Source organism: Anser brachyrhynchus, assembly GCF_964034855.1.
Source record: "Anser brachyrhynchus genome assembly, chromosome: 3".
In the NCBI taxonomy this organism is placed as follows: domain Eukaryota; kingdom Metazoa; phylum Chordata; class Aves; order Anseriformes; family Anatidae; genus Anser; species Anser brachyrhynchus.
The window spans coordinates 62086884-62104110 of record NC_137696.1 but is presented as its reverse complement, the minus strand read 5'-3'; the positions used below and the strand labels follow the sequence as shown (position 1 = coordinate 62104110).

The 17227-nt window shown below is 36.4% G+C and overlaps 1 protein-coding gene across 19 annotated transcripts in view; it reads left to right on the top strand.

Moving 5' to 3' along the window:
• The window catches only part of ADGRG6 (adhesion G protein-coupled receptor G6), a 121204-nt gene that overhangs the window by 66368 nt on the left and 37609 nt on the right, over positions 1-17227 (top strand). For 8 of the 19 annotated variants that reach the window (XM_080588055.1, XM_080588066.1, XM_080588069.1 and 5 more), the window contains 2 exons: positions 2302-2385; positions 3845-9582. In XM_080588055.1, coding sequence (XP_080444181.1) covers positions 2302-2385; positions 3845-6909 — 3149 coding nt within the window. In that variant the 3' untranslated portion in view covers positions 6910-9582. The other 11 variants (XM_080588072.1, XM_080588058.1, XM_080588059.1 and 8 more) reach the window with 3 other exon arrangements.

Here is a 17227-nt window from a genome sequence, read left to right as displayed (position 1 = left end):
GTGAGGTGACATGTTAAAACTTTAATCACAGCAGCAGCTGCATCAAAAATATATCATGCTCTGTAACCCTTTTCAAGCTGTGTGATGGAAGATAGAGGAAGCATAGAATAAAATATAAAAGGGAGAGGAAGTCTTGGATCTCCTTCTAACCCAACATTTGCAAGTAAATCAGATTTAGTTTAAAGATAAAAAGAGAAATGCACTCTGCTTGAGAAGCCAGTAAGACATCTGTGATAGTCTCCAGTGTACTTCTCCCAGTTGTTCCCATGGTAGATTTGGTTTAAGGTCTTGGAGCATATGGAAGTCTCCATAGAGAAAGTGAAATGCCAGTTCTGTTTAAAATCAGATTTCAAACAGCAATATTCAGCCATCAAACTCACAAAGCATAATATGTTCTAAATACTGATACCCAAATACCTTACCAAAAAATTATTCAGTATTACTCTTTTTCTATGGGAAGAGGTAATACAGCCGTTGTATAAAGATGTTTGTCTATTCTCTTGGAAGAACTCAGAGAGATTTCTTATGTTAAAACGGCATGGTGTGAAAGGAGAAAGAGTATCTAACATTAAATCACCTAATAGGGCTGTAGAAATAGACACACTTTCAGACAAACAAATTTGAAGTACATACTGCTTCTAATAAAAGATGTTCTCTTTCAAGCTTGCCTTCCTTAAATTCTGAGATCATCATATTTTCAACAAACTTTTTGAGTACTTTTCACCAGGGTAATACTGTTTCCTTCTCCAAAGAGTGTTTGGTCAAGTGTCACTGGCTTTGTGTTAGTTACTTTGAAAGTGGTGCATCAGATTTGTGCTGTTCATCATCATCATCTTCTTCACCTTCATCATCATCATCAACATAATGTAAATCATAAAAAGACGTCTGTATTTCTTTCAGCACTGCAGACTTATTTTAAGCTGAGAGTCCACTTTGGATTCCTTTTTAGTTTGTTTGTTTGTTGTGTGTTGTGCAACAGCACCAGTAACAATATTTGTGGTTGCCATCATTATGTCATCATTATGTCAGAGCTGTTTTCTTCATTGTGCCTAGCAAATATTTTCATTCATTGGAAGATACCTTTTTTAACAGTGTTGGCTGGAAGACACAATCAGCAAGAAGCCTTAAAACTTTTTTCTCAGAAAATATAGCCCTGAAGTTATTTGTAAGAACACCTTTTTTATATAACAGGGTGTGACTTTCTGTTCTCCCTTTCCCTGTTAGAACTCCTGTTTACTGCAACATCCAACTCTTCCTTCTCTTTTCTCAATTTTCTTATTTCACTGAAACTTGAACATAAACCCATTCCCTAAACTGAGGCCTGAGTTTATGAATTTTAGACTCAAAATGTTAAATACAGCAACCTAACAAAAAATCAAAAATTCAATTTCATAGTTAAAATACGATTGCTTAACCTTTCCAGGTTGATTCTTGGTCAAAATCTGCAAAAGATGTGTTACACTGTGAGATTATATATTGCACAAATCTTCACATTGTAAAAAGAGTTTTCAGGAAAAGAAGAAAGCTGTCAGTGACAGGATTTACATTCCTGGGACTTACTAGATAAATTATTTTCCAAACTATTTGAAAATTCAGTGGTGTGATTTTGAAGTGCTTTGTTCCTCTCGAGTGTGTACCCTCCCAGTCTTCAGTGAGGGGAATTTGAAGTTTTGGCTTCTCACTCTGACTATGAGAAACGTTCTAGCTAGTTCTCCTGGGAAACATTTTCCAATGTTGTGTGGGATGACTCCTGTTAGTGTCAGTGGGAAGAGTACAGCTAAGATCCTACATGAAGCTTTCAAAATATGTATTCCACTCCAATAATTCCAAGTCTGATTTCAATTCTTTTCATTATATAGAGTTCAATTGAGTTAATGAAAACCTTAAATGGGTGTTTCAGTTTCACATTTCTTTGTCATCCTCATCCCCTGAGCAGGGACAATTATTCTTTCTAAGTGCATGAATCTTAGAACTTGTAAGATCTGTTTTCTGGTCTTTGCACAGCTGTTTGGATCTGAAGCTCTCATAAGAGGATTTTGAATTTATGAAAGCAGTACAGGACTGATCTTGCAATCCTTCCACTGGCAAACCTCCCACTGAAGTCAGTGAAAGTGAAGATTGCAGGACTGGGACTTCAGTTCGTGTCCATTCGTCACTTTGAACAGAAAACAATGTTTAACATATATGGCACTGTGTGTAGATGGTTTCATTTTACGTTGTCATGAGTTGTTCCCATTTTGTCTTACCTCATTAACATTCATATTTCATTCAAGTTCACCTCTTTCTCATCTTTATTACCAGCTACTGTAAATGCTACTACTCCTACACCACCCACTGTCACCACTAACATGCCTGATACTAATAGAACCGATAAGCCAAACAATGGTAAGAAATCCTGTGTTACATTATTCCTTGTACTGTCTCTAGAACAAATTTATTGGTTTTTAAGATGTGTTTTTCATAGTATAATGTAAAGGGTCATGCCTTGGTTCTGATCTCATTTACAATGAAATCAATCAGGAGTATCTTCACTGGACTTGCCCTTGTAAGAATGGTGTAAATGAGAACAGAACCAAACTCAGTGTTTATTTTGTATCATGTTTACCTGGTTCCCATATGAAAGGGACTATCTTTGTGTCACCCATTGTACTTACCCATGCAAAGAACAAGGGAAGGCAGAGCTGTTTTTAAAAAGGGACTGAAAAGAAGCATGCTTTTGAAATGTTTTAACACTGCAGATTATCAGGCATTGTGTAGCAACCGCTTCTGCTGCAAGGGTGCTGGTATGCTGGGATTGTCTGTTCCTCACTGGTAACACAGGGAAGCCAAGTGGAATCATTCCTATGGAGCAAAGCCACTTCCACTGAGTCAACAGGAATCTTTCCACTGACTTCAAGAAGAGCTGGATCAGACTCTACTAGGGAAAATGTTGACAGTATCAGATATCATTTACTTTTCATTTAGAAAGATTAAGGGAAAAAATAAGGTAGTAAATGAGCCTATTATTAGCACAGGAAAAAAAAAAAAAAACAGGGATTTCTTTTAAGGTTTTCTCAAATCTGATATCACTGTCTCCTGGAGACTAAGTATCATTTTGTGAGCAACTACTAAAATATTTATTATTATTTTTAAAGATAGTTTTTAAACATTAATAATGTTACAGAAATAGTTTTCTGCAATTTTCATCTGAGGCTAAAAGATCTTTTTGCTAAAGATTTTGTGTGCTCCCAAGAAGTAAATTAGTAGCTGTTGGGTTGTTTTGTTGGTTGGTTGTTCTTTTGGGGTGGTGTTGGTGTTTTTGGTTTTGTTTTCCAAATGCATCAATTGTTACTGTAGGATTTTACATTCTTGGAGTGCTTTTTTCTCTTGGCAAATCACCTCTTGTATATTTGGCAGTCAGACAGTATAGTAGGCAATGTGAAAGAATTTATCTGAATTCATCCTATTTGGATCTAAGCAGAAGAAAGAAGAAAATCTTGAAACTTATTTCCAAATTGTGCTTTTTCTTTTTGTGGAGCCATTCACTCCATGTTCACTATGAGCAGTTAACTTTGATTTTTGGAGATACAGTAGGACTGAACCCCTGTTAATGTTAGTGCAAATAAAAAATGGACAACTAAGTACTTTCTTTAACTTTGAAACTGCCAAGAGAAAGCAGGAAGACTAAGAAAAGTAGTCTAAATTCGATTATAGTAGAAGCAAGTAAAACTTTCTCTCAGCTAAGTGGCATAATCTTCCACTGATGGTAAGTCATTTTCTAGACCCAGAGCAGACAGCCAAGAACAGACAGTTAGGTTGCATGTATTTTCTTTAATCCATTAACTATATGGCTTACTACACACAGACCTGCAGGAATTCAGACTTCCTGCTACAGTTATCTTCAGAATGAAGAGAAATTCACCTGATTCCTCCCATTCACGACCACAAAGGCAGCAAGAGTCTAAGATAGAAGGGATCAAAACCATAGGAATTATCTCTACCCCTATTATTTGGCCAGTAAAACAAAGACCTCTCCGTTTCAGTAAAAACTCAGCAGGTGAGAATCCAGAGAGAAAGAACAGGTACAGCATATTTCGTCCAATTGTGTCAACATCGGCTGCCTATGAGGAGACCAGCAATGGTACCTTGCCTGCTTTTTCAGAAAAAATCAACCTAGATAACACTGTGATGCATCAGTTACCAAATGAAAATGTTCTGAATGATTCTAGAATTTCATTTCATGGCACTTATGACGCAGCAGGTGCTGTTACAGATCCTTCTGTGAATGCAGTAGTTCCTTTTCTTCAAAACAGAAGTCTTACTGCAGAGGCAACATGGACTCTAGCAGATGGGCTAGGTTATGCTGACTTGGAGTCACCATTCCACTCTGCTGTTAGCAGAAGCACTGCTTATGAAGACAGAAAAGAAGCCCTGTGGATTCCATCTTCCAGCAATGGCATGTCCAATTTCATACATCTAAATGAAGTCTTGGAGCCTGAGAGTTGGTGGAGTGAGACTATATTTCACCATCATATCACCTCTGACTTTCAAGAAGAGAGATTTCATTCTCTTTCTAGCTTATCTATATCACCTTTAAGGGAGAAACTGTCATTCCAAAAAAGTAGACTAGACTTGCTAGATTTTTCACCTCACAGTGTTTACCCAGAAATGATAGAAGACAACACTAATAGGAAACCTGTTTCCATGTTAGCAGCAAGCAGTGAATTTCAGTTTAGAAAATCTATGTACATTAACGAACATTACTCAGGAGGTATTACAAATTTAAACTCTGTGGAGGCTCCACATGCAAACCCAACAGAGTTTTTTCACAACATGAAAAAAACATACACAAAAATTATGCCCAACATAAAACTGACAAATTCAATCACAGGATCCAGTAGAAAACAACTAGTGTCAGCACTTCTGGTAGGAATAAGCAGGACAAACTCAGCATTTAATCATGTTGAAACAACACTGCCTCTTTATCGACAATCAATGACTGGTATGTATTCGGAAACTGACAGCATATTTATGTCTAATAGTGATTACTGGCCTCATTATTTAAAACATTCAGTATATTTTCAAAAGAAGATAAGTGAGACCCTCAGAAATGGAGCACTGGAGAGCAATTTAGATGCATTTCATAATAATAATCAAAATGAAGATTCAGATTTTTCCATATTAGAGACAGAGAATATCAACACAGTTGGCAACTCCTGGGAACCAGGTTACTTGGATTTTCTGACAAAATATGTAGACATATCCCCTTCTTTAACAGCCAATTTCTGGAGTGTTTCCTATCACTTGAAAGAAGTGTCTCAAGCATTTTCTGGGGAGCCACCAGAAAATCAGTGGCTCTCATTTAATAAACTGCTTTCTTCCCCAACAGAGAAATTGCCATCCATTAGTTCACCTACTAAGCCCGACAGTATCTCTGAGGAAACTTTTACAATTAGATTATTAGATCATGGAGCTGAAGAAATTAACTTCTCCAGCCATGCATCAACTTTGGACAGACAGATATTTAGTTTATTTGTTCTGGGCCTTTCAAAGAGAATTTCAGAAAGTAATGAGAAGACAATATCACAGATGCAGTCAAAAATGAACTTTGCAAACCTAACCATATCTTCCAATGATGACTTTTACTTTGCTTTTCCTTTCTCTTCCCTTAAAGCACCTTTGAGTCAACACTCTGTACAGATAAGTCCCTTTGACAAGGCACTTGCAAACTCTACAAAAAAATTAGTGGTCTATGATAGTTTAAACATGCAAGTTGGAACTGACATAGTAAGTGATAGAACCAATATGACCTTCCTAAATAACAGACAGCAACTTGTTTCTGTCCTTCCAACGCATCCAGGAATCCAGCCTTCAGGTTCAAGGGATAGCCAGACTGCTTCCTTGGTAAATACACCAGTTAACAGTTTCATAAACAGTACAACACATGGATCATTGCAGTCTCAAAACATTTTGAAGAGTGATGTAGTATCAAATACTATTGATAATGCAAGAAGTGAAGTTCAAATGGATGCAGCTATTTTTTTCAAAACTAATGATTCAGCGAGTTCTGACTTCCTTACAACAGCACTGTCTTTGGAATTGAGGCACACTTTTCATTCAGAATCAAAATTCAAACTCAGTGTACCTCCTAACAGCTACTCCACACCTCCACTCCCACAAAGTTTTCAGAACCAGCTTGATACAATTTCTCCAAGCCTGATCCCTGGATGGGATGTAGCAGAGCTAAGCTTACCAATAACACCAGTAACACCAAGTCAACTAACTTTCTTAGGACAAAACTTCCTTGAAAATCAAGGAGATGGTATTGGATACTCTCTGTGGACAGCAGAACAAGAAATCGCTGGTGATAATAAAGAAAAAAGGAATTCTGCTGTTCAGACATCAACTAACAAATCAAGGCTTTCAGATCAGGATTCAGAAAAGGAAGTATATGGATCCTTTAGCATGTACAGAGGAAGAATGTCTTCTCCGAATATTGGTAGTACTCACGTCTTGGATTTTGAAAATATTGATTATGGACACTTTGCAAATTTCTCTTCTCTTCTGGCATTATCAAGAACTGCAATAATGAATGATACAATGCTTTTGTCCTCTTCATATAGTGGAATTATTATTCAGCAAAAAGAGACCATCCTGAAGCATACTCTAATGACACCTGGAGCAGTAATCCATCACTCTTACATGCATTCTCAAATGCCAGTTTCTCCTGTAATGTACCATCAATCATCAGGTTTGGCACATATTGATTCCTTGGCCAATTTTTCAACCGGGAGAAGCCAAAATACCACCCCTTACCCACCACTGAATCAACTTACTGGCAATCCCACAGTCTTATTATCTTGTTTAAACTCCACTGAACTGGGCTGCCTATGTCAACCTGAGGTCAACTACAGTATGTCAAGTCATTAAGTTAGATGTAGAGAAAAAAAAAAAATTAGATCATCTTATCTATTAGTTATTCAGTTGGTAGACTAAACATAGAAATAGCTAAATTTTATTCTTTAGATATAGATCCATTTAGAGTATGAAAATATTTTAGAATAGTAATTTAATTACAGTAGAAGGGAATTTGTAACATCTTAGTGATAAAACATGTCATTAACATGTAATTTCTCCTGTCCTGTAAAACTCTCACGAGACTGTGAAAATAGTAGATTGAGTTGCTATGTATTTTATGCATTTTTATACCATTTCATTATTTGAGATTTTATGAATGTTTTTCACTTATGGTATTCATATATTTCTGAGGATTTATTTTCCAAAAGGAAAGATTTTACAAAATAAACTCTTGGATAATTTGGCTAACAGAATTTAAAAGAATAATCATGATATTTCATTGATTATTATATTTTTATATTTGGGTGTGGGGAGAATTGTTTTTCCAGCTTCTTTTTTCCTCTTTTTTTCAAATTATCTTTGGCTACTTTTAAACAATTTTCTGCCCATAAAAATATTTCTTTTTCATTCAGCATTTTGAGATGGGATTTCCACTGTTTAATTTGGAGTGAGAAATCATTTTTAGTTTTCACTATCTGTGACTGCAGTCTCCTGAGAGCGTAGATTAGTTCTTTGTTCTTGTTCTTTTTTTGCCTCATTTAAACATGCTTTGGGTCACCATCTGGTGGAGATCTTAAAGCTATTGACTATTCTTTGTAGATTCTAAGTTTGATTTTAAAAGTATTTTGCATATTTCTACATTAAGGTGATTTTTTCCATATATATAATTATATAAATGAAACTATAATTATATATATGAGCATATATGAATTTATGAGAATATATATAATGCACAACTTCTACATATGTGTATCTGTGCAGCACATATAAGAGTACATTATACATATAAAATTGAATATATGTATATACAGAGATATATACATATAAATCTACATCTTAATTGTGTTTTCAATTTGCCCAAAGTCCACTTCTCTACTTCCGAAGACTTAATTTCTTTGCTTTTTAAAAAAAAATGAAACTATAACAGTAATAATAAAAAACAAATGGCATTTTTATATTAAACTGCACAACAAATATGTGTGTTTGCTGATTTAAGGGAGGGAAAAAAGACGATCAATCAAAAATCAAATTCATACTACTCATATTTAAAATTTAATCATAGCTTACTGAAGAAGGTAACAGGTTAAGCATCTTCCTGCAAGAAACTGATTACTTACTACTTTATTGAAAAAGAATTTTTATACTTATCTCAGTGAGACTGTGATCAATTCCATAATGAAGAGAAAAAATACCCAAGCTAGCTTGTGAATAGGATAGTAACCAATATGCTCAATTAAATCAGAAAATACTAAGATTCCTCAGATAATTTTATTATAAACTCTTGTAAAATGCTTATCTACAAAGTTGTAAAATGATTAAATTTGCTCCACATGTGTAAAACTAGAACAAAAGGGTTGGTTTTTTTTTGTTTGTTTTTTCTTTTGTTTTGTTTTGTTTTGTTTTGATCTAGACTTAGAAAGAGCATTTTCTTTCCAGTCAAGAGACAGAAAGAGATTTCTGTATAATTGTTTTCATGTCCTGTTCTGTTCAATGTAGTGTCTCTGTAATAGTTACATGAGGTTTATGTAAATACATGTGTTCTGTGATCAAGATCCACAACTTCATTTGGTAACAGCCCTGAACCAAATAATACCACGTGTGCATACCTGTGACTGAATTGATGCAGAAGTTCTTACACCCCCACATGCATCCTGGGACATTTTCTCCATCAAGATTGGACAGAATTTTTAGTAGTGTAATGAAAAAATTTTACCCTATGAAAGGTGAAAGTGGTTAACAGAGAGCATAACTATGAGAAGATTTGGTATTTATTAGATGTGAAATCTTGTGACAAAAATGTTGTCTACCAGCTCATGAGCTTAAAGAGAATTTATATTTACCTAGTCCCATTTCAAAACAATTTTACTTAATACAAAACTTCTCCATGCCAAGTGTTACACATTTTGAGATTGAAAGATGGTTTGTTCAGCCGCCAGTTTTATAAAGCTAACAGTTTATTTTTTATTTTTTCTACTATCCCAGACCTGAGAGCAAAGGATAGGCTGTGAAAACATAAATTGGATAGGGCTTCTCCCTCATAATTCTGTTCTCAATGATCTTGTGACTTTTAATTCATGAGCTTTATCTGCTGTCACAAAGTTTTAAGTCAAATCTACAACGGTTGTTTCTGGATTATAACAATATGACTGTGCCTATGATTTATCCATGTTACAGACTTCAGTAATTTTGATTGTTTTAAATTCATGACACTTTCATGATCTTGCTTTTGCATACTCCACTAAAGATATATGCAGAATACTACTTAAATATGTTATTTCTGAATTTCCCTGTCACATTTCAAGTGTTTCTAAAAATACAGAGAAGGAGTGAATTCTTGTTGATAGGACTAGTGAGAATGGACCCAAGCCTGCAGGGCTTGTTCACTCCAGACTCACATATCAAGAGCTTGAGGTGTCTGTGCATCAGGGGTTCAGCCCAATCTTTAGATTCTTCATGGAATTAAAGTCTCACGTTATTAAAAAGGCAAATTTGCTCAGCTTTGTAAAATTATTATGCTGTTTTTAATGGACAGGTGGACTATTCTACAGGATATCTATAACTGTCTTTTGTTTGAACTCCAACTCGGAATCAAAAGTGCATGATATGGTTGCAACATGGGTAAGTTGTTTTCTTTCTTACATTGTGGAGTAATTAATTAGGGTCTAATTTGAGCATTTAGTCACTATGGATAGAGTTTTGAAATGTCTCCGCTATACCAGCCAGGCATCTTAAGAATTGTAGATATTAGCTGAGATTTTGGAAAAGTAGGGGGAAATTGAAATTGTCCACTGAATGACATAGATGCCTAAGTTCCTACATCACTACACAGAGCAAAATTTTATCCCCAAATACTAATGTGGTTTTGAAGTTATACTGTGATAGATATAACAATAAACAGGCCATGTTCATTTGTGTGAGGCAATACACTTTTCCAATTTAGCGAAATATCTTCTGCTTTAGAAATCTTCTCCTATAGGTCAGTTGTTGCAGTTTCTAGTAGCCATAGTTTTTAGTCCATTTTAGTAGATGTAAGCTCCTTCCTGGGCCTTCTAGAGGACTGTTGAAGTGCCTACCTCTGAGAATTTCTTCCATATGAATAGAGATATTCTCTGTTCTGTTTTGACAGTTCACATAATGGCACTCACACAGTTTGCAAGTTGTCTTTCTACCAACAATTCACATAGAAATGTGATGTCAAAAATATATGGCATTTATTCTTTATTTGTCTATAATAAACCTGCAGGCTTCCAGCTTTCAGAAGCTAAGGAAGAGAAACCATTTATAGTTTCCTACAAACCAGAAAAGCAGTCATTTACACCAGCTAAGGATGTTCTCTTAGCAGCTGTATTCAAGCAAAGTATGTAGATGCCGGAGCCAAAGATTCTCAAAAGGTGTCACATGGCCCTGGCAGAGCATGAAAAAGTTTCTCCAGAGGGGAAATCTGAGCAGCCATTGCCAACTCTGAATAAGTAGTAGAAAAGTCTGAAATAAAGGTCATCAAAGGGTGTAGACTTTTAGGTGAAAATTGACCCTGAATTTTTGTCAGGATTTGTTTTCTAATCCATTTTTTTTTCTGACAATATAAGATGATGTAGAGGAAGAAAAGGAAAAGTTCCACATCCTGCACACTCACCTATTCACTGTAATGACCTTGCAGAGATTTCCTTGTCTCAGAAAAAAAAATAATAAAAAAAACACACAACAACAACAAACCTAATAAATCTTTCACTACCAATTGTATATCCAATATAACAATCACCTCACTGTCATGGGAGCATGTTCACTTTGCTTTGAAAAATTGAAGGGAATTTCTCAAGGGGAAGAGAGGTGAAGTTCTAACTCTGTTTTAAACAACAAAGAGCCCCTATTAACATCATACCATTCCTGTGATCAATGTTTTCCTGTTTTTCAGCTAAACCATACTTTCCAGAACTGGAATTACACTGTGTATGTGGTCAATATCAGGTAAATGAAGGAGGAAGATGTTTATACCACATTTCTTTCTGAGAATTAACCCACCCTAATTAATGTTTATGTCCTTCATAGCATCCAACCTGGCTCCGTAAAAGAGGGAGTAAGAGAAAAAAGAAACATCGGTAACAAAAGGTAACATCTTTAAAGAACGTTTATTGATAGAGTCAACAGCTGGTATTACAAGTGTTATGGTTTTATTGCCTATTATTACATGTTGCTAGTCTAAGTATATGACTGCTGGGAAGCTGAGTGCTCCGGGTGTGCTCACAAGCCTCATACTGGTTATCATGTTTGGTTTGGTTTAAACCTACTGAGCGTCTTTGAACCTTAACAGATCATTTTTCAGAGCTCAGGTTTCATCTGCCACAAAACCGAATATACGTATGTGTGTTATGTCACACTCAGCTTTCTTCAGCAGCAGGCTCTGGTACACTGGCACTGCATTTATTCTCTTGAACCAGAGCCTTTTGAGTTAATAGACATCTTACTAGATGCAAAACACTGAAAAATCATGCTAGAATTGAAAGCCAAACTACTGTGAGTTAAACTATTTACCATATGCTCTCATTTCCTGACTTCTGCTGGACTTGGAGGCACTAGCATTGGGACAGTCTCAAAGGCAGCCACAGAAAGATGGGTCACACCCCCTGAAAATTGAGCCTCAGGGGATTTCTTTGAAAGCAGCAGACTACTGAGGGACAGATGGGCAGGGAGTGACTCTTAGCACCAAATTAAAGAGAGGAAACCAAAACATAATTAGTCTTGTGAGGGAGGGGTAACAAGTGGGTATAGGACATATCTGTTTGCGGCGTAGGCAAAAGTCCTGCAGGCAAGGACTTCAACTGCTCACTCTTGAGGTTTGCCACTTGAGTTTTTAATTTCAGAGATAGACCAGGATTCCCAGTTTACCATGAGGAAGTAACCAATTCTTCCAGTTTTCTACAGAGTTTACCTAGACATTAAAGGATTTGTGAATGGTACTATCTCCTTCCCACATACCGAAACCAGAAAGACAGCTTTTATTGGCAAAAAACATTTAGCTGGTATAGTGTAAACCCAGTCTCTGAAAGGGCTATTTTGCTGCTTGAGCTACATTTACAGTAGGGTGTAGTGATGTGGCTGTGATTTTTTTTCATATTTCCAAATGATACAGTTACGCCAGCAAAACCTTTGAAGTTCAGACCATGCTTTAGGTCTTACTAACAATCCAAGGCTGCTGGGGAATGGAAAATTTTTCCCATTCTTATTTCTGAGTCTTGTACGAGACTAGCAGCCCAGTTTGTCAGCATCTGATCTCCCCCAGACAGCATATGTGATCTCCTCTCGTGTCACACTTCCATTGCTCCATCCTGTGGATTTTATTTCTTCTTCCTGGTGTATTAAAAAAGGTGGTGAAGAGAGAGATATGTAGCACATTAAAACACACAAAGTATGTCAGTTCCATGTCTGACCATGTATGTTTCTTGTACATATGTAACATAAGAGTAATCCCATTCCTACCTACTTCATTCACCATATGTAGTTTCAGAGGCAATGGAGTTATGTGTTCTTAATATGTCATAAATTTTTTCAGGGAAGGCCTGGGCTAATGAGAAAGTCAAATACTAGTCTTCTTATGGGCTCTACTGCAATTTGTGTCAAGGCCAGATGGTGCTTTGTCATCATTCTGAATAATTTAGTATAAATGCTAATCATGCCACACAAGATAGTACTGTTCTACAAATAATCATGATCATTGTGCTGTGCATATTTTATTGGAAAATAAAAAAAAAGAGAGAGAGAGAGAGAGAAAAGTAGAAAAGTTAAGATTCTGCCCAAACTAGCAATTCAATTCAAGTGAACTCTTTTTTCTACTTCCACCAGGTCATTGCTTTCATGATGCTTTGTTAAGTTTTCCACTTCCTTGGGTTTGTCCTGGGTAAGATCCTAAGGAAATCCTACAACATGCCAGAGCAACATTTTGGGGTATAAAAAGTTAGCCAATTGCAAGTTGGAAGTTTTTAATCCCTAATGGAAATGTTTCTTTCTTACTAGTCAGATGATCCACTGAAATGCTATGGCTGAGTTCTTTCATATAACTTGCTCACAGTGTGGTTTCAAACAGTTTTTATTAAATATTCCTATAAATTATTTCTATGACTAGTTGTGCAATGTTTTTCTTATTTCTCTGTTATGCATAGTCAAGAATAAATCTCTCACAGTTTTAGACATTCCACTATTTCCCTTCATTTTCCCCTTCATATCTTAGTCCATTTTCCATCATATTCATCTGAACAGAATTTCACTCCACAGTCAAAACTTCAAACATAACCCCTAAGCATCATAGCCTTAACTTATTTTTTTATCTTTTACAGCAGTAATCATATTAGATTAATTCACCAAACCTTCTCTCTCATCTTCTCTGAATTTTGCACAAGATCACAGTCGTCATCTTTCTAGGGTAGTAACACAATTCTTTAAATTGCTCTTAGAGAAGTTTTCCCTCTCTTTACATTAATTCAAATTCTTGTCATTCAGATCTCATCTTTGTGCCTTACCTTCTGGATTAGCATTCAATACAACAATTTAAGAAAACAACTCCACAAAAATTTTCCCCAAGTTTTCTTTCAATTTTACTCTGCTTCAACCCTTATTTGCTACACTGCTGTCATGTCAAGGAAATTCTGTTATCAGTAACCACACCTAGTCTTCTTGCAAGTAAAAGAGGAAGTCATTAGAGAGAATGATTCAGAGGAGAAATTGAAGTTGAAGTTTCAGAAGTTGAAAGTGGGAGGTAGGAAGCCTTTTTTTTTTTTTTTTTTTTTGGCATGGTAAAAATAGGTGTTTTCCAAATGAAATTTTAAACTGTGCTGCATTCTAGAGAAGACCAAAACAAAATAAAAATATGGAAATGGATTGTTATTCTTTCATTGCTGAGTTATGTGCTGCAGAAATCCAAAGTACAGTGTGCTTAGTATGCATTAATGTACATGGTGATGAGAGATAAACAGAGTGCCAAGTCCAAAAGTGCACACTATTATCGTCATCTTTAACACCATAAGATCACGGGGTGATATCAGCATCTCAAGTTAATATTTTGGTAGATCATTAACTATATTAATAGACAGAATTTTGTCACAGCTATACTTTAATTTGTGTTTGTGTTTATTTTCTTCCTCTGGTCATACTGTTTCTGTCTCTTAATGAGAGGTCACCTCTTCAAAATAATGTAGGAAGTAGATCTGAGTAGGATATATACGTTCCTGTTTGTTCGTCCCTCATGATTTAGCACAAACCTTTGAAAGTGAGACCAATTTGTGTTCTTTATGTAGATAAATTATAAATGTGTTTGTTTATTTCATTAATTGACACTTTTATGACACTGCAGTGCTGTCTGTCATATCCTTCTGTGACTGCTGCTGCTTTTCTCAGAAGGGTCCTACTGATCCTGGGTGTTGTCAGATGACTAATAATTGGGCTGCCTCAGTAGGAGAATCGGTCTTTATTAAGCAGCTCAGCTCCCCTGCTTCTCCTTCTTTTATTTTGCAAACAGTTTTGAGAACTGAAGCCCCATTTCATTTATAATCTTTACTCCTCTTAATATACAAATAAGGTTATGCTTTCCGCAGCTTCCACTATTCAATTGTCATAATTTTGGCCTATTTCCCATGTTTAGCTGTTTCCTTTGTGTGAAACAACACTAATGTTACTACTGTTAAACAATTCATCCAAATTAAAAATCACAGTGTTAGCAATCAGTTTAAAGACCACTCACTAAACTTAAAAAGAAATCTATTCTCTTAGAAATGAAAATAAAGAGGAAAGCAGGAAATCTGAGGTACACATAGTCCTCCTTTTTGAAGTCTGTGGGAGTTTTGCCACCAGGGTCAGTAAGGCAGATTCAGGCTCGGCGTGCTGTGTTCTCAGCTGCCATGTTGCTTAATGGAAAGTTCAATGCACTTGGATAAAACTTAAGCTAATTAGATTGTGTAATAGTTTTAGACAAGAGTTAGCAACATCAGAGCAGCATAAATTTGGTGTTCTAGTCTGAAGTATTTTTATCGAGTAAAGTTAAATGGACAAAGTGTTAGGCTTTAGCATTCTTTGTTGCCACTTCAGATTATTCATTATAACAAAATAATGCTACTCTTATTATAAATGAACACATCTGTGATTTCTATTCCTATTTTTAAAAGTCCTCTTGGTTTCTACTGGTGAGGTTTTAGGATCAACTTGGAACTGTCCCACCTCTTCTACCCCTGACTTTAACTTCAGTGTTACCAAATGAACGGGCAGGTTTCTCCATAGTTCCCTGTTGGCATCTTGTATCAGTGACATGTAAAGAAAGCCTTTGTCATAGACAGAGGAGTTCTAGAATTCAACCTGAGTGACTGAAGAATGATTTCTCCTTAGACTTCTGCTGAAGCTGCCTTATCTTGATCCAGTTTCCACTGACTTCTCTTGTCTTTCCACTGACTTTAACTGGGTTTAGTATTGGCCTGACGTTGTCAGATGCCATTTTTAAGAAAGTAATGGATTGCATTTTTCTAGGGGGAAAGGGGTTTCCTTTGTTATTTTGGAACATAACCAAAAACTTTCTTGTGCTGTGACCAGCTGTTGAACCATGAGGGATTCCAGCCTTCTCTTTGCCTTCCTGCTACCTTCCCTTATAAAGTACAGTCTTCATACCAAATCTTCACATATTTTAAATGCTTTCTGTTGAAAAGCTGTAGTTGTTAGTATTCCTGTACCAGTTCTTTGAGGAGAAGCATGGCCCAGAGTCACAGGGACAGGAGCAGAGACTCCTGTGATCATGCTGCTTGCAGCAGTGCTCTGCTGCAATTAGTTAAAAGGAAAGCTTAAGATACCTTTAGTCTTAATAGTCCCCAAAATAGCTGTAATTTTTTATTTTCTGTCCTAAGGTCTCATATTTTATATCTTTTCTATAGCATTGACTTCTGAGAAACAAACATCTTCATCCTTGGCATTGTTTTGAATGTGTCTCTTATGCCCAGTATTTTTTTTTCACTCTCTATTCTGAACATGATATCATGTCAAGTAAAAAATTTTCCACAACACAGATGCTTTTGCAGAATGCTTTTAACTTCTCTATATTTGTGCTGTAGGTTATTTTGTTGCCAGAACTGAGCCCAATATTCCTGACAGGAATGCTTTTCCAGATTCCATTATGGATTTCAGTAGCAGACTTTTCGTATTTCTTTCTGTCTCATTCTGCATATTATCTAACATCTCTGCTGTTTGTTTTACGTCCTCACTGAGTAACTTATGCAAGAGTCGGCTGTTTTTCTGGCTGTCCAGTTAATGTACAGAAGTCAGCAGTGTTTACAAGTGACCAGCTGTGTAGGCCTACCTGTGCTGATGATCTTGAATTATACCCACCCATCTCTGCTTATCTTCAAAGCCAAAATAACAGCAAGATTTGTAAAGAATATAATACTGACTTATTTTTTTTTTAAATAAGCCTGGGTCATTAGGCAAATTTCCACTTTCAGTGGTAATTCAGAGTCCCTGAGAATTTAGGTGCTTTAAAAATTATTCTTTTTGTACTTTAAATCAAATAACATTAATGGTGAAACAAATTAGTAGCGATTTGCTTGAACAATTTGACCAGTGCAATTAGTTCAGCCCATCTAGCACAACTAAAATGAGAGCAGAAACATGCACTGCTAATTATCAGCCAGGTATCTGCAGGTATGAGTCTGTGCTGTGCAGCTGGCCTGGTTCGTTGCTAATCCTTTCTCCAAGCTCCTTGCACTGTGTAGCAGCGAGAGCTCAGCCCATGTGTAGGCACACTGTCCTGGAATAGCTCTGAGTCACACTGCCCGAGAAGAAAGCTGCCTTTGTGGCAGGCGCCACGGCAGTGCAGGCATCCCCACCATCCCCCGTGCCCCCAGTCTGGGTGCAGCAACAGCAGCCTCCTCTCTCCAAGCCAGCGTAGCTCAGTGGGCCAAGGCAAAGCGAGATAGACACTGGTCTTCCTGGCTTTCCTTGCTCCAGCTGTCACCATTTCACTCAAAGAGAAGAGAGGCGTAAATGAGTACCCCATTTTGTTTACCCACACAGCAGTCTATTTTTTTTTATATCGACAGCAGCAATACTGGCAGTACAAGTTACTGTGGGTGATGTAATTTGTAATTGATTGCTGCTGTGAGAATCCATCTGCTTTCATATGGCACACAATATGGGATGTAAGGTT